The sequence below is a fragment of the Callionymus lyra genome, chromosome 2 (genome assembly GCF_982586985.1).
Source record: "Callionymus lyra chromosome 2, fCalLyr1.hap1.1, whole genome shotgun sequence".
Taxonomy (NCBI): domain Eukaryota; kingdom Metazoa; phylum Chordata; class Actinopteri; order Syngnathiformes; family Callionymidae; genus Callionymus; species Callionymus lyra.
Genome location: NC_141819.1, coordinates 44875516 through 44893164, shown reverse-complemented (window position 1 = coordinate 44893164; position 17649 = coordinate 44875516). Strand labels below are relative to the sequence as shown.

The following is a 17649-nucleotide window of genomic DNA, read 5'->3' as shown; positions in this document are numbered from 1 at the left end:
TGTTGCCAGGTATTTACCAGGTCTGTTAGTAGCTGTTCAAACTCAAAAAAAGTTTTGGACCTTCTGTTCACTTCTTTATACCAGCTCTACAGGACTCCTGCCCAGGGTCTTACAGCACCAGAAAAAGCCCCACTGTGTAAAGACCAACGTCAAGCTCCTTGGTACAAATGCTGCACCATGTACTCTGTATCCACTCGCAACAGGTACTTATTGCCTTCACGTGACCAACAAACTAGCAAGCGCCAATCACACCATGCCAGTTATATTTTCCTGTGCACACCATCCATGCTCTCCTTGTCATGCTAACAGTCTGCCCAACACCAACCAGTCCAGGAGTCTACAAACCTAGAAACCTTTTCACAAAGCTCATGTCTCACAATTGAGAGTTAATCACCCCGCTGTTCTTGGTTGTGTCCGACTAAACACCCCAAGTTACTTTTTTAAAATATTTATTTTGTTCAACAAGCAACACATTTTTGGCAAGTCAGTTGTGACACAGTCAGGCTGACTTGCCAGTAACATCTAGAACATATTTACATTTAAAAGTGTGGTGGTCAACAAAGAGAAATAGAAAGACATGTGCGTGACCAGTCTGTGGGAAGACAAAAAGTCAAATGTACAATGGGCAGACTACAGTTCACCCTCATATTCACAAGTCTTCTACTCCACATCACAGCTGGTGGGAGAGTCAGCGGGTGTTCAAGAGTTCTCCTCAGTCCTTGGGGAGGGGTCTCCGGAAAAGGAGGATGTGTGGCTCTGCAGATGGAAGGAGCAGTCAGTCAATATACTGGTCACACTGCAGTTATTCATTTCAATCTCTTCTTGTCCTTTACATCGGTTAACTGTACAATACTCGTACATTTGCAAACCCCATCTTACACAATCTGTTTTGTTGACGTCACATACATGCAAGTGAAGAATTTAACTACAAGCAAACATTTTCTACTGTAATCAAAATATATATTTTACAGATTGAAGAGGAGAAGAGTACAGCTCATTGCGATGTAATAATGTGATTGGATGGGGCTTAAGCACATTTTCTAATGTGAATAGATCTTAATTAAAGCAGAGTTTTGTACAAACAGAACAGAGGAGTACAAAATAGGTCCAAGATCAATTTAAGAGAAACAGAATTTACAGAATGCAGATTGCCACCGCTCATTACACACCAGAATGTTCGTTATAAAACAAATCTTATTGTCTATAGAGTGTACAAGACCTTGCATGGACCTCAATGCAGCACTGTAAACCATTTCTGGTATCCAATTCTTCAGTTTTGAAACAGCAGTTTATTATCTTGCAACATCTGACTCTACAAAATAGACAGATAGATACATCTCAATAAAGTTTTATCTAGAAAGATAGCTTTGATAATATGCATGTTAGCAAATAAAATAATGTAAAAACAATAAAATAAAAGATGTCGATCTGCCAGTCAAGCACAAATACCACCTACCGTATCTTTTTTTTTATACTTTGCCAAGTCTCCTAGATACTTGTTTAAGTGAGACAGATTCTACAAATAGGAAAGAAAATGACAGCCAATAGAATTGTTCCAAAAAATCCACTTTGTCATTCTGGTAAGTAAGTATTATTTGTATAGCACTTTTTCAGACGAGGGTCACAAAGTGCTTAAACAATCAAAACAATATTCAATAAAGTATGTACTTTGAAGGTCAAGATAAAACTGATAACACAACAGGAGTTCCAGAAAATCAAGGAAAAGCCTGAACAAATAGAAACGTCTTAAGAGTAACGTTGGTCTGTGTAGATTCTCGAAGGTTCTAAAGCTAGGCACCAGTACGCCTGAACAGTGTGTGACACAACCCTCGGCTGTGTGTTGTGGTACCTGGCTTGTGGATCATATAGTGAATCCAGCCCTGGCTCTGCTGAACCCCTAAACCTCTCCACTCGTCCTCCGACATCAGATGAGAAGATGGAACCAGTTTGGTCAACTGTTTTGGAAGCACAACATGCCTATTTGACAGAAACAAACATAAATAAGTACAAACATTCGTGTGAGGAGCTAGCATACAACCAGGGCGATTAGCATCGGTTAACACAGGTTATCATATAGTTACTCAAGTTAGACCATTGATAACTTGAAAGCTTGACTTTAGCTCAGTGTTTTGACCAGAACTGGACCGGTTTCAGTCGATGTTAGAAAGCTAGCAGGAACCCATTAGCTCTCCAAAGCTAGCAGGCGACAAACCCACCTGTACTCGTACTCCTCGTCGTTGTATTTGTCCGAATAATAAATCTGTTTCTTCGACATCTTAAGAGGACTTTAGCGAGCAAATACTTGAAGTTGTCGTGATAAACAGAGTTTCCTCGCTCGTACGACGCACTCTCTGCTGAAGATGTTCTGCCGCTGCTTCACCCGAGGATTCAAACCTCAACGGTTCCCCGCGCTCTTCTGATTGGTGGAACCGATGCTACGTAGTTTAAAGGCAAACGTCAACCATCCAATGTGGAGTGTTTACGTCACAACCCGGAACACATGAGCCGTGACGACTGAGCCATGAAAGGCAAACAGACTGCCGACGTATTTGCTGATATAACGCAAGGGTTAAAGTTTAAAAATAATATTCTCACTGCAGTCCAAATAAAATATACGCCGCACACATCTCTCTAAAATTTGTTTTACAGTAAATATTAATCTAATTCTAAAGATAAACCTTTGTAGGACGTTTCTAGGGAATGCTGATAGTAAATCTGACTCCAGAGGAGTTTGTGCCTCACCAGCCACAAACTTACCTGCTCGTCAATGTAAAGTGCTGAGTCTTGTCCAGCCAGCTGTAATCATGTGCTTTGTTTATACAACAAGTCCCTTGGAGACTGAGACTTCTGGGATTGATGACATGTGTTGAAAAAACCTCGCTGCTTGGCCAATCACAGCAGAGTAAGCATTGGTAGGGTAAACAAGCTTTAAACCCCAAGAAAACTAAGCAATTTCAGTGGGTGGGGCTTAGGCACATTTTCCGGAGGTCATTTTCATAGAGGTCCTAGATCAATTTAACAAAGACACTTAAATCAACAATGGTATTATTATTTATTTATTTTCTTTTTTAAATAAACATAAATAAAATATGGAATAAATAGCCCATACATCTCAGAAAAGTAATCCTCAGTGGCACTCCAGACCAAGTGGGAGAGATAGACTTCCCAACAGGCTCGGAGGATTCTTCCAAATCAGATATGCCAAAAACAATGCAATTTAAAAGCAGGCATCACGTAGAAGAATAAGCGATTATTGACACATCAGAACTGTGAAAGGAATCCAGAGACTGTGGGTATTCTAAACACCAGAACAAAAAATAATCCCAAAATACTATACATGAATAAATACTATCATGTGATTTAACATGTTATTTAACATAAACACATTTCCTTTTTTGTATTCTAAAGCATGTCCAAAATGAGAGTAATAAAAAAGTCACCTTTATGGTGTCTTTATTATTGGGATTAAATAAATTTTGCAAACATTTTTCTTTTATCTTCCAACATGTCACACATTTCCAATGGTTGGATAATTGTTAAGGTATTTTAATACTAAGCGCACAAACATGTAGATAACCTGCAAACTAGCAACTTGCTTGCACCATTATTCTAGTTTAATTTTTTACTTTAACAACAAGTAACTCACTTCACCATGCTTTGAATGAACAAGTAGTGATAGAGAAGGTAGTTCCAATGGAGTTAGAGTTTATAAGTGTATGTAAATGTTTCTTTCTTCCATCTCTTCTAACATGTGAAAGAATCAAAAGTACCAGCTGAAAATGTGACAGGATTGGATTCTTGGTTTTCTCTGACTTAAGACTTAATTATTTAAAGGTTTTGATTTTAATCATCAAATATTTATTTATTCAGATGAAGTTTTTTTGATTAGTTATACAGTCAAACACAACTTGTACTTCTGTTTTTTTCTGCCAACTCCAGCATGATGCTTATTGTGAGGCACTGAAGTGAAATTGTATACGAGAGTAAAGTCATTAACCTGGGAGGGCGATGTAAAGCTAAAAGGGTGGTGTTGATGATAGATTGCTCTCAGGGGAGTCAGATAGAAGATACATGGAGGGGAGAATGCAGACAGATGGGATGGGTGTTTCAGTGCCTGCAGTCAATAATGACCGTTGCTGCATTGTTTTCTTTGTGGTTTTGGTACAGCGGCATGACAATATGGGACAAGAATCACTTGCGGAAATAAAACAGAATTAGCTTATTACTAGCATTACATGCTTCCTTTTATGTACTAATGCAAATGTTGAAAGAATGTTATATCTACATTTACATTTCGGAGAGTGAAAGCATCACTTGACTCTCGCCAAATCCCCCTAATGCTGTCAAATATCCTGAGTGTATTTTGCAGAGTGGTTAGGGCTGATTTCTTTTAGCTAATAGCGTCGGCGAGCAGATGGGCAGGGCAGGGCTGATAGACCCAATGACATCATCCATAGAGGGTGAGGGAGAGAGAGGCTGAGAGCAGAAGAGTGAGCTGAGGAAAGAAGGCTGGATTGCTCTCAGAGAAAGCAGGATGATAGAGCGGCTGGCGGCGTGTCTCTTGGAGCCGGCAGCATTCACTTGACTTTGACTGGGATACAAGAAAACCTCTAAGAGATCTTTTATAAACTTTTCCCCTTTTTAGAACACCTCTCCCCTTCCCTCTCCCCTCAGATTCTGCTCTAAGCGACTACTCCGGGTATGCTCCTTAAGCCAAAGTATGACCGCTTTCGCAACGAGTCTGTGACCTCCACTGATGATCTGATGCAGAGCTTAGCCATGAGCGGCAAAGTTGTGGCCACACCGGTGGTCCCTTCATCCACCCCTCGCCTTTCTTTGCCTCCTCTGGATCCCACAACCAGGTCCTCCTCCACAGGAGGGGCTGCAGCTGCATCCCTCGTTGACTCTCCTTGTCTGGATGGAGAACAGGATGGAACCACAACCTTCTGCATGCTGATCCCAAAGATGCCCCAGTGGAAGTTCTCCAATTCACTGCTGAGCCGCAGCCCAGCCAACTCCAGCTCTAGCTCCAACTCTGGCAAGGATTCGGGCAAAGCAGCCACAACCCAAGGCCAGGCTTCTTTTTCCTCATCTTCCTCCTCTCCCAGGCACAGTGGAGCACCTTCAGCCAGTGGACCAGTAGCCAGTCTAGCAGCAGTTCTCAACTCATGTGACCCTGTGTGTGTCACACCATGTTCCCTACAGGCCATACGTGGACAGAGAGCAGTGGCTGCATCAAATCTTGTTAGTTCTGGAGGAAACAGTTTTGGGGCCACAGAGGCTACGGCGAGCCGTGTAAGTTCGAGCAGCTCAAGATCAGGGAGAGTCAGAACCAGAGTGGAAGGCATGTGGCCTGGAGAAGAGGACTTAAACCAGAAGGGCAACTTCCTCCACAAACCTTCTCATGGCTGGTTGCACACTGATAAGAAGATTGCAGGACCGGGAGCCTCCTATATTGTCCGGGTAAGCCGCTTCAAAACTATAAACAGTAATTGTAATAAAAAGGGTCTGTTTTAGCTTAAATTTTTTTTTTTTTTTTAAGAAATCTCTACCTAAGGCTTCCTCTGCCTTGGTCGTAAACTATGTGGACATTTTATTATGCAGCTCATGCGGTGTGGGCTGGTGAATCTATAATTTAATCCAGATAGAGGGTTGTTGTGGCTGTACACATACATCACTGTGAACTGACATGAGTGCCACGAAGGTGACTTTGTGCTGCATATTCACATATTTTGGTTTGGATCATTGACGACTAAGATAGATGATGATGAATCACAAATACAAGAGAGAAAAGACCAACTCAGCACACCAGTGGTATGTTTAGAGGATTGGTCCGCCATTGTCTTTCCATGTCCAGCTCTGTCCCTCTTTCCTCCCTAAACGAATTACATGACTCTCAATTAGCCAATTCTGGACTCTAAGCATGTTCTCTAACCACATTATAGGGGCACTGTTCACATAAAATCACATTTAATCATGCAAGTCATGTGAATGAGTAGTGGGTCTTGGGAGGAGTCTGATTGGAGTTGAAATGATATGCAGGTAAACAAAGACTTTCTAGTGAATCCTTAATATGGGAAGCTCTGTTCTTGCTATATGTATCAGTATCAACCATCCATAGGTTTCTGCTGCCCTTAGCATTCAGCCTTGCTACCCTCAAACACAGGTCTCACAGCACACCAGGATTGGGCGGTCATTGCCAAGTTAGGCTACTTTATGCAAAACCTGAAAAAATATGGCAAAATATGCCACTTAAAATAAGGAATTGTGCTATTAAATAAATAAGTAATATTTGTAGAGCGCTTTTCTAGACCAGGGTCACATATGCCAAACAAATTAGGATTAGGAAACCCCTGGCCTCTATTATAAATGATCTCTCCTGTCCGGAATTCTATTTTATTCTATTTGAAATAAAATGTTGAGTAACACTACATTGTTAATGGTGGCAATGACAATATGCAGAGTCACAGTGAAGGAAAATTGCATAGCATTGACAAGGACTAATTCAATTTGTTGGATATTTTCTTGGAAAGTCAGTGTTCCCTTATTGAGTGGATCGGACTGCGCCAAATAACATGTCAAACACTGATAGAATACAGGGTGCCTTGCATCAGGAGTGTGTAACAATGGAGGCTTTGGTGATGGAGAGTGGGGGCTTCCTGATGGAAGACTTCCCTCATCCTCAAATCTGGTTAAGAAGCTCATTACACTCTCGGTCTCAAAGGTCTCTCTCTCTCTGTCATTTGCAGCTTGTTGCTACCATGGAAAGAAATCAGGGACAAAAGATTATTCTTGTATCCATTTTTCAATGATGCATGTAAATGTGTTGGATCATATATGGAGACAAGGATTGGATAACTGGAGAAAGTAAAATGTTGGCTAGCATTGATTATGTTCTGGATCACATCTGGAGAAATCACAGGCCTTTGTTACTAATTCCCTTTAATGATGTAATGCTAGCACATAGTAAACACTCTTGAAACATGAGTTGTTAGTCAAATAACCCTCTTTTATGTTTACGTTTGTTTATGTTGTCACAACATTGACATTTTTCTTTTATTATTAGAATTGTAAATATTATGTGTTTTCTACCCTCTGTCTGTAAACAAATTGCAACATTGCTATTAGCATGGCCTTTTTGGTTTCCCCCGCCCTAGCTCATGGTTCAATAAGCCGATATTTTAACTTTTAGATTGCATGCACCCTGAATCTGGTTACTCCTGGACTAGTTTACAATTATATTGCTTTAACATTAAAGTCAGCATCATCTCATCATTTATTCCCGAGAAATGGATCATTCTTGAAAGCATTGATTACGTGTACAAACACACTTATCACTTTCCCTTGAGGCTCAGCAAGCTGCACTTTAATTTAGTCAAGATTCCATTAACACCCAAAGTTTACATTCATGTCCAGCTCCTCAGCTGGTTGTTCACTTATGATTTCTTATAGATTTCTTTCCAAGTTGCAGTAAGTCCCTCATCATAATGATGTTTTAAATTCATTACTTCATTAATTCCCACCCAGTGGGTTTGGTTATCGTAAACAAGATTTCATATCCAGAAAAACTGAGTGGTTTCAGTGGGCCGGGCTTAAGCACATTTTCTGATGTAAACAATTCAATTGATAGATAGATGGATAGATAGATCATAAATCATTCATAAGTTGCCAACAGAAATATTTGCATGTTAAGCATGAGGAAGAGAACTGTTGTAGTTCCCAAATTAGACACAGTTTCCTAATTGAAGAAAAGTTGGATTTTCTTTCTTTTGTCTTTTACCTGATTCAGTTTGAAGCCTTCTGTTCTGAGTAGGTATTAAAACAAATGGAACAGACGGTCAATTCCTGACCCTGTTTTGCATGACTATCTAAAATTATAATTAGGTTGAATGTACCTGTATCAGTATGTGGTTCATTGATTTTCTTTTGTCCATTATTCAAATAGTACATGGGATGTATCGAGGTGTTAAAGTCGATGCGCTCACTGGACTTCAACACACGGACGCAGGTGACAAGGTAAGCAGCATAAGACAACAAATCGACCATTGATCCTTTAGATCAAATGTTTAGCTGCCTCATCACTGCTCCATTTCTGATCAAATATTGATGACGTCAGAACGATAAACTCTTATCTTGTGAGGCTGTTGTTCAGTTGGTCCAGCTAGAAAATATGGTATCATAATATTGTCTTCTGGGAGATCTCTCCCCTCTCCTGGTCTCTCTTTCCTCCAACATCGATCCGTGGTAATCTGAGCACACCATGGCTAAAGTGTATGGGGGAGGAGATGGAGCGATAGAAAGCTGCTTCTATTATTGATGATGGTCACAAATGACTTTGGAAAGCTGCAGTGGTCCCATGAATGCACCCTGTAGGATGTTGCGACAATGTTTTCCTAAATAACATTTTCTTTTCATTTATTTACAAAAATAACATGAATAACTGGGATTTCTTTTTCAAAATAAACAGATGAAAATGATAATGAAAAACAGTCGGTTTTAGTTGAGTTTAGGTTATAGGGGCACCACATTTAAGAGGTCCATTCTTCCCTCTCCTTAGAAACCACCTTAGCTATCAAGGGGGAATGCAGACGGACAATATCAGACAAAAGAAAGACACTATCTATACAAAATAAAACAAAACCAAATAACTCCAATGGGACTTAAATCGTATCTTAATTTTTTGTTTGCTTTTTTTTGCTTCTGTAGATATTCATATATTTTCTTTGGTGACCCTACATTTCCAAAAGAGTTCTGGGACAAGAAGAAATTTGTACTTTGTTGTAATTTCATCTTGTGTCTTGACTGTGTAAGTCAGACCTTCCAGGATTTGTGAGGACAAGTTCAATTTTTTTTTGGTGGTTATCTGCATCAAAGTCTGGAGGCATGAATGTTTTTAGTGATTACTCACTGACCTTTATAGTTTCTCATCTGCTTCTTTTTGTGTTGTGCTGTGAGTCAACTCATTTCTCGAGTTACGAAACTTGTTTTCTTGCTGTGTTTGTAAAGTTACGTGACATGATATCCTAGATGCAGTATGATCATTGATTTTTGTTCTAAAGACGCCGGACGTCACACAAAAAATAAATAAATATCCCAAAGCCTATATTTGTATATTTTACGGCAAGAGATGTATTGACTCCATTTCTATCTCAGTTGATTCTTGGCGGCTGTCTCCTCCATTCCCTGGCAGCCCCACAACAGACTCCAGTCCGAAAATTTGTCAGAAATGTTAGAATTGTGAATATAAATGTTTTTTTTTATTGTTTGTCCTTTTTGTGTTTCCACTATGAGTGTAAACATTTGAGTAGTGAATTTATTCTCTATCGTCCCAAATGTCTCTAAACTATAGTTTTACAACTGAATCATGAACTTTAATATCATACAGACTTGTGAGTGATTGATCAGGTCAATACATTTGTTAAGTAAAGGTCAAAGTTCAATGATTGATTTTATGAACAAATGGTGCTGAATTTATATTTCAACTGAAAAGGTTCAGTCGACCAGCAACAAAACAGATGACCCCCTCCCCCCCTTCTCTACTCCTTTTGCTTCTTGCATGAGTCATTCAAACTTGATTGTGTTGTTCAAATTCCCTGAGAAGAGCCTTATTCAGCACAGGACCTTGGACACTGCTTTTTAAATATTTACTAGACATTTGATCAGGGCCACCGGGTTCTTGGCGGCTGTCCCCTCCATCCCCTGGCAGCCCCACAACAGACTCTGGCCCGTAACTCACAATCTGCAATCACGTACATGAGATAAATGCTCACATTGTGGTTGTAATTATTTATAATTGATATATTTGAACTAGGATCTTATTTAACATTTTACCCTCTTTATTTGTCAGTTTAATAAGCAGTGAACAGATCTAATAGAAGCCCTTAACCACTGACCTTTCACCTTAACCGGAGGGAGGAACACAAAGCTCCTGTGTGTTTATGTCTGTAAATATATTCTACATTGTTTGTATCAAATATTGATAATAAGATGGCAAATCTGAATCCACCTTTGTATCTTTCTTCTCTCCCTGACCAAGAGAGGCCATCAACAGGCTGTGTGATGCTGTGCCTGGTGGTAAAGGAGCGTGGAGGAAGAAGGTCAGAAGATATTAAAAAGTTAACCCAAAAACGTAAACTCAATACTTTTATATTTTTTATTTGAAGTTACTATGACAATTTCTAGATGATGCATTTATCTTATACATATTTCTTGTAAACTGTTTTTATAAGATTTTTTCTTTCATTTCCCTATTTGGTACCTCACGAACTTGGCCACAATTTGAGTGCCTAAACCTTCACAATATGGCTCTGAATCTGGACAAAAGCAGTCCCATGATAGTGTTATCTCCAGAGTGTCTGAATATGTTTTTGTTTGCGTATGTGTTGGTTTATGTCTTTGACCATGTAAAGCCATTTGAACTTCACCTCTGTCGAAAAGTGCCTTATCGATAAATATTAATTCTAGAAGGAAAATATTCAAATACATGACATCAAGTGCCAGTCATGATCCCAGAAGCATGCACAGGTTTTAATCTATTATGAAAGGATTTTTTTCTTCCAGGCCATGAACAAAGCTCTCCAGTCCATCATGGGAAAGAGTAATCTGCGCTTTGCCGGCATGAGTATTGCAGTCAACATCTCTGTAGATGGGCTCGGTCTCCTCATTCCCACCACAAGACAGGTACAACAATAATTTTCCTAGAAAAACGCTTTTTCAAATCAAGGGCACCTTCCACAGTGTCCATATTCGATGGTTTGAAGAAGCCCTCTGACTGACATTATCAATAACAGTTTTAAGATTTTTCAACTTTTTTAAGTTGTTATTTTAACATTTTATCGGTTATCATTTCATTTGTGTCTTTTGTCTGTGTTTAGGATTTTCAGTTCATTATTATTTTCCTTTCATCTATTATTTATTCAGAATCTTTCAATTAAATATCTATTCTAAATAAGTTAGCACACCACCATTTTCGACCATTTTTGTCTTTGCAGACGAATAACTGTATACCAAGATAAATTGAACCTGTAAAAGTGATATACTATTTTCCTATCCATTCTTCATCATTAACTTCTGCCTTAATGAAGAAAAAGTTGTTGTTTGAAGAAAATTAACATCTTGATTTCTTAAATGTTTGTGATGTCTTACATTAACAGACACAAAGACTTTGTTTCCCAAAAACAAGCATTCTGTTTAAAATACTGCAGGAAGCCAAGACTCTCTAAATCTATTTTATCCACTGACCACATTTTCAAAGCTTTTTGGTTGTTACGAATGACCAAGCTGAAGTCCTGGAGAATATACACAAAGCGTCTGCTCGTCCTACAGCAATAGTACAACTTCTTTATTCTATTTTCAGGTAATTGCTCATCACCCCATGCAGTCCATCTCCTTCGCCTCTGGAGGAGACACAGTGAGTGACGGTTTTATAATAGATTTTTTCTGTTTCTTGTCTCTTATCAACTCTTAAATTAGATTTTTTACATTTATAGGACAATCCTGACTATGTTGCATATGTGGCCAAAGACCCAGTGAACCAGAGAGGTTTGTCTCCTGCATCTAATCTATCTCTGTTGTAGCAAGAAAAATAAATGTTTGTTTTCTTTTTGTATCCAGCATGTCATATTCTGGAGTGTTCGGATGGGTTAGCCCAGAGTGTCATCAGCACCATCGGCCAAGCTTTTGAGCTGCAGTTTAAACATTATCTTCACAGCCCTCCCAAAACGATGACATCTGTAGAGAGGTAACAAGTGTGGAAGTTGTGTGTGTGAGATTGTTGCCCCTTTAAAAAAAAGAAAGTATTTTCTCTCTAGAGTAGGAACAGTGTAACTCCCAGTCATGAGTTCTTTGTTTAACAAGCTAAAGTCTCTATGTACAGTTCTGTGCAAAAGTTTTAGGCAGGTGTGAAAAAATGCTGTAAACTAAGAATCCTTTAAAAAATATAAATAATAATTGTTTATTTTTTTTTAGCAATTGACAAAATGAAAAGTGATCAAACAAAGGATAAATGAAATCAATATTTATTGTCACTACCCTTTGCCTTCAAACCAGCATCAATTTGTATAGGGGATTTTGTAGTATTCTAGTGAGGTGTATGATCAACCAATTATACCAAACAGGTTCTAATGAACATCAATTTCACAAGTCGATTGAAACACATTAAGTGAAAAAGATACAGATGTGTAGGAGCTTAAAACTGGGTGAGGAACAAACTCTGCTACCAAGCTGAGGTTGTGGAAGACAGTTTCATGTCACAGGTCATACACCATGGCAAGACTGAGCACAGCAATAAGACACAAGGTAGTTCTACTGCAGCAGCAAGGTTTCTCCCAGACAAAGATTTCAAAGCAGACTGGGGTTTCAAGATGTTCTGTTCAAGCTCTTTTGAAGAAACACAAATAATTTTTTTTTTTAATCCGTTTCACCTTAAAATCACAAGATATTTTCACACCTTTAAAATAAAGGATGATGTGCACCTAATGTGTCATTTAACCAGTATTGACCATACATGAGTGATTCTGAAAATGAAGCAGTTTCACGACCACTTCTGTCCAGATGATTCCACTATAAAAAGCTTTATCAGTGACAGAAGCATCTCTCCAGTGTTCTGCTTTGGTTTCAAGTAAACATCTTTTCCGATCTATACAAGGTCCAGCAAATGAATATGGATTAGTTTCGGATGCACCTAGATCTCTGATCCGAAGTGTCAGAGAAGCTCCTGTGTCCATTCTAATATTATAATGAAGCACTCATGTGAGTATAAGTTGGACTGAGGGAAGTTCAGTTCTGTTGTCATTTACAATGTTTCTCAACAGATCTGTGCGACTGGAGGAGCCTGCTTGGGGGGATGAGGAGGATTTCTCTGAGCATGACTACTATAACAGCATCCCTGGCAAAGAACCCCCTGTTGGAGGGGTGGTGGACACAAGGTTGAGGCCCAGCAAAAGCATGCTGGGCCATATTCACACGCAGCCACAGAAAACAGCTATGTCACAGGTACACTCTGAAAAGAATGTCACAGACACTTTTGTTCCATCATCAACTCCCAGTACTCGCCTGTTCTGATGAAAAGCAGCGAATGTGTTGAGTTTCACTGAGGTGTTTTTCTGCAGACGGGCTCACCCCCCAGGAGGGAGCACCAGTTGTACTCCGCAGGTCAACTCTGCTATGAGCTTCACTGGGACACAGACACCAACAGCAGCTCAGGTGACCAGATTCAGATGAAATGAACTTAAAGTAACTAGATAGATGATACAGATATGGTGTTGTTCACAACCGGTCACTGGAGTTTTGCATTGTCATTTTCTGTGTAGACCCCTATTCTTATACTCCCATCCTCAGACACAGCCAGACAATTCCTTTTTCTGCTTTGTCAGCAAGGGACTTGGTTCCCTTCAGAGCTTAGCCCCTTAGCCACGTCTTAAGCAAGCTGTCTAGCTGTTTGCAGATCTTGATGGGTTGGTTGTTGGCCGCAGCTCCCAAGATCAATTTTGTCAAAGATTGGTCGTGCTACCATACCAAACTTGCGTCAGAGCAATGTATTGTATGTTGCCCTGAGCAGAAAGCTGAGTTTAGGTTGGGGCATCTTCCTCCTGAAGGTTCTATCTTCCTTAGCGATCTTGTAATTCAGCCTTAATGAAATACTGCTCTTGGTTTGCTCTGGGCACATATTCCACAACCATGTTTTTTTGTTCCCGCTTCATGATGAGGCCTTCTCAACCAAACCCTGCTCTCCCTACTTTTAACCTACCATCTATCTTATAGTGTGGGAGTCTGACAATGGCCTTCAAAGTTTCTAGCCCTGCTTGCCACTTCCAACCTGTTTGGGTGGAGACATGTGCATTCCTCACAGTATTATCTGTAGATTATTTTAGCTCCAAGAAGTGTCAGAGAAGCAATGCAGTAGGCTCAACCATTTCTGAATTAAGAAGTTGGCTATTACCCAATGGCTGTTGAGGATGGAATCTCACACATCTTCATTGTGCGAGATTACCACGGACCATTAAATATGTCGATATTATATTTACACAACGGTTAAAAATAAAATAAAATTGCGTTACCTAAAATAAAGTGGATGAAAACAAAACTCACCATAATGCTGGATCAGCAAGAGGTGATATTTGATTGTAGGCTGACAATGGTGTTCTGTATGTGTGTGTCTTGTGTAGCTTTTAGAGACTTTGTGCCAAATGGGTTAAGCATGTTTGTGTTTAATCATTATTAATAAGGAATGAGGACTCTGAAGTATAAGTTTTGTTTCTAGAGTTTGTGTTTTACTCATTGTCACTAGTCAAGAGTCACACGCTAATATTATTTCAGAGAACATCTCTAATAAGCACCTAGTAATATTCAGTAGTACATTTTTTTTCCTTCTTTCTGTGCGGCCCAGTAACTAATCTCTCATGGACTGGTACCGGTCCCTAGTCCGGGGGTTGAGGACCACGGATGTAGACAAGATACACTTTTATAGATCTGTATTTCAGCTCTCTCCTAGTTCCACCAGTATAAAAACAAACCCTGCTATGCTCATCCATGGTGGTGTAGCCATAATAATAATAATAATAATAAAGCTGTCTTGAAATATTTTCCAAATAATTCACTCTGACGTAAAAGCGGGGCTATTCACAAACAAACTTGTCATCATGTAGACTTCGAAACTAAGACTAAGAAAACGTTTCATGTTAAAATCTAATCAAATCCTGCTCTTTTGAATATTGCATATGTCATTTTATATTATTATTTTTTTTATTTTATCTGAAAAATGACATCTATCAGTCTTTGGCATAAAACACAGTTATAAAAGTCCAATTATTATTATTTTAATTTATTATAGTTCTGCATATTGAAATCCAGGTCATGTCAAAAGTTAGTTTTCATGTAAAATGTTGATTAGTTTCATATACGAATATTTTTTGGTTTGCTTCTCTACCACTAGAAGGAGGCAATTTAAGGTTTAAAATGTTTGAGAAAATATGACTGCCACCCTTAATAATGTTTTCCTGTTTTGTTTTCTTGTTGACCCCAGATGGGTATCTTTGTGCAGATGGTCAGCATCAGAGCAGCAGAGACTACGAGGAGCATCAATATGTCAACACTCAGAGTCTGGAGAGCCTGGACATCCTCGCTCAGGGGCCTGAGGGAGCTAAGAGCACCAGAGCACCTGAAAGTCCCAAGAAGGACCTTTTTGACATGAGTAATTCCAATTTCACAATTTCTCACCCTGAGGTTCAGTCATCCTTCATGTTAACACAGTATATTAAACATTAATTAATCAACATTAACCCTAATGCAGCCCCTGGCTCCTCCCGATGGCTGGAAACAAATCTGTTTATGGTATTCTTTGTATTGCCTCTGGGTCAATGTCACCTCCACCACTGCATATGTATTTCTGGAAGCCAGGGAGATCGTTCACCTTGACCTCAAGGCAACACAACAAACGCATTTGTTTTCAGCCTCCAGACACACAACGGTTAGTTATGAGGTGTGAAAATATTTTTGCAGGACAAATATATCTTACAAACTTCACAAAAAGGCTTGACCTTCATTTTAATTTTTTATTTAAAGAAGCAACTGCAAACAACGCTGTATGAATTACATGCAAATGTTGGGGTCTTGTTCATCAGCTAGCCACATTTTCCTCCTTCAGGACCATTTGCGGATGCTTTAAAGCTCCACGAGGCCAGCAGTGGACCAGGTGGGGGTTTTGATGGTGATGCTGAGGGTGGAGGCATCAGGGTTTTAGAGGACCAGTGGCCGAGTCCACCGCGCCGCCGGGCCCCTGTGGCCCCCAACGAGGAACAGCTGCGCAGGGAGACCTGGTACCACAGCTGTATGAGCAGACGAGATGCAGAGAAAGTGTTGGTCCGTGATGGGGATTTTCTTGTGCGGGAGAGCACCACCAACCCAGGTCAATATGTGCTGACAGGCATGCACTGTGGTTTACCCAAACACCTGCTTCTGGTGGACCCTGAGGGAGTGGTGAGTCCTGCAGGTCCTTTGTGTGAAGCTTAAGGGCAACTAATGTGAAAGCCCAATTCTACTGAATCACATGTTTAAAATGTTGAAGTCTTCCTCTCCAATAGGCAGTAAGTCCCTCATCATGGTGATGTTTTGATCAAACATGAAACAATCAAATGAGATGATGGAAACTGCCAGATCTGATTACATTCAGAAACTGGTAACAGTAAAAAAGAAAAACCTCAAAGTGTTGTTTGACACGATAAATTCTCTCGTGTGTCCTGCTGCTCCAACACCCCTGCTAAATTGATCCAACAGCTTAGTCAAACCTGATGTTAAGGTTCCAGCGTTGAGTCAGTACTTGGGTGACTTAGGTCAGTCCGTCAAACTGAGCCTGAGAAACCTGGGTGTTGTATTTGACAAAGACATGTCTCTAGTTCACCACTGCAGAAAACTGACCAGAAACTGTTTCCTTCAACTGAGAAAAATCTCTTAACTTAGGAAAATGATGTCACAACACGATCTGGAGCGTTTGTGTCTTCTCGTTTAGTAATAGCTTATTGTTGTGTCTAAACAAAAAAGGGGCTGTCTCGCCGCAATACAAAACTTTGCAGTGAGAATTCTAACCCGCTCTAGTAGAGGAACTCACATTTCTCCGATCCTTAAAACTCTTCACTGGCTGCCAGTTTGATTCAGGATCAATTTTAAAATTCTGGTTCTTACTTTCACAGCTATTCATGGTCAGGCTCCTCCTTACATCAGTGATCTGATATAGCCTAATACCTCAGCTCGGGCTCTTAGGTCTGTGGATCAGAATCTGCTGATGGTTCCGCGCACATGTTGCTCCTAAGCCATCTTCTGTGTTTGATTGAGTCTACTGACTCCTTCAAGAAACACCTTAAGACATTTGTGCAGGCTTTTCCCTGATTTTCTTGGACTCCTTTGTTTGTCTTATGTGTCTTGGCCTTTTGTAGTATGTATTTTAACTGTGTATTGTTTTTGATTGTTAAAGCCCTTGTGACCCTGGTCTAGAAAAGCGCTTTACAAATGACCTTACTTTACCCACTTACTTACTTACTTTTGAAGTTATTACTTCATTAAGTTCTGCACATCTGGAATCTCGGCAAACGAGAGGTTTTCGAGTGTGATGCCCATTTTGATGAAATAATGGTCTCCTCCTCCAGCCAGCTTTAATCACATCCCGTATTTTATACAAAGAGTCCCTTGGAGGTGGAGACTTCCGGGATTGATGATTTGTGATTAAAAACCTTAATGAGTGACCAATTGCAGCAAGTTGGGTATGGTTGGGTAAACAAGGATTAATAAGCATATTTATCTATGTAAATATTTCTGATGTATATTTTTAAATTTAAGAGACACTCAAATCAATACATTAGTTGCCCTTTAAGGTCTCAAACTTGAACTGTTGCTTTGCATCATGTGGTATTTGGTGTCTCTCTCTGAAGGTCAGGACCAAAGACATGCTTTTCGAGAGCATCAGTCACCTCATCTCTTACCACCTGAAGAACGAGCTGCCAATCGTTGCCGCAGAGAGTGAACTCCACCTCCAGCAAGTGGTCAGGAGGAAAGTATGAACCATCAGACAGAAAAGTAAGAGATGCATCTCTGATCTGTCCAAATTTCTTGTGTCCGTCTGTCGTGGATCGATTGAGAGTGCAGTTCATCTGTTTTTTT

At 39.8% G+C, this 17649-nt stretch overlaps 2 protein-coding genes across 2 annotated transcripts; one reads left to right on the top strand and one right to left on the bottom strand.

Annotated features, from left to right (window-relative positions):
* Positions 1 to 432: 432 nt before the first annotated feature.
* Positions 433 to 2387, bottom strand: cks2 (CDC28 protein kinase regulatory subunit 2). Its single transcript, XM_087783140.1, has 3 exons — positions 2217 to 2387; positions 1850 to 1977; positions 433 to 756 (listed from the first exon to the last, which is right to left on the bottom strand). Exons 1-3 carry the CDS (start codon positions 2273 to 2275, stop codon positions 713 to 715), a joined length of 231 nt encoding a protein of 76 aa, XP_087639266.1. The 5' UTR covers positions 2276 to 2387; the 3' UTR covers positions 433 to 712.
* Positions 2388 to 4669: 2282 nt separating this feature from the next.
* shc2 (SHC (Src homology 2 domain containing) transforming protein 2) lies at positions 4670 to 17589 on the top strand. Its single transcript, XM_087783139.1, has 12 exons — positions 4670 to 5463; positions 7946 to 8016; positions 10037 to 10097; positions 10561 to 10680; positions 11357 to 11410; positions 11490 to 11541; positions 11614 to 11740; positions 12813 to 12993; positions 13110 to 13203; positions 15023 to 15190; positions 15644 to 15975; positions 17421 to 17589. The coding sequence occupies exons 1-12, from the start codon at positions 4702 to 4704 to the stop codon at positions 17547 to 17549; spliced, it is 2151 nt and encodes a 716-aa protein (XP_087639265.1). The 5' UTR covers positions 4670 to 4701; the 3' UTR covers positions 17550 to 17589.
* The last annotated feature ends 60 nt before the right edge of the window (positions 17590 to 17649 follow it).

Bases quoted from the DNA above. Each gene is read 5' to 3' on its own strand.
- cks2 (XM_087783140.1), bottom strand. From the start codon at position 2,275: ATGTCGAAGAAACAGATTTATTATTCGGACAAATACAACGACGAGGAG. The intron at 1,978-2,216 runs GTGGGTTTGTCG...TCTGTCAAATAG, and splicing joins GACGAGGAGTACGAGTACAG to GCATGTTGTGCTTCCAAAAC. The intron at 757-1,849 runs GTACCACAACAC...TTCCATCTGCAG, and splicing joins CTATATGATCCACAAGCCAG to AGCCACACATCCTCCTTTTC.
- shc2 (XM_087783139.1), top strand. From the start codon at position 4,702: ATGCTCCTTAAGCCAAAGTATGACCGCTTTCGCAACGAGTCTGTGACC. The intron at 11,741-12,812 runs GTAACAAGTGTG...GTTTCTCAACAG, and splicing joins ACGATGACATCTGTAGAGAG to ATCTGTGCGACTGGAGGAGC. The intron at 13,204-15,022 runs GTGACCAGATTC...TGTTGACCCCAG, and splicing joins AGACACCAACAGCAGCTCAG to ATGGGTATCTTTGTGCAGAT.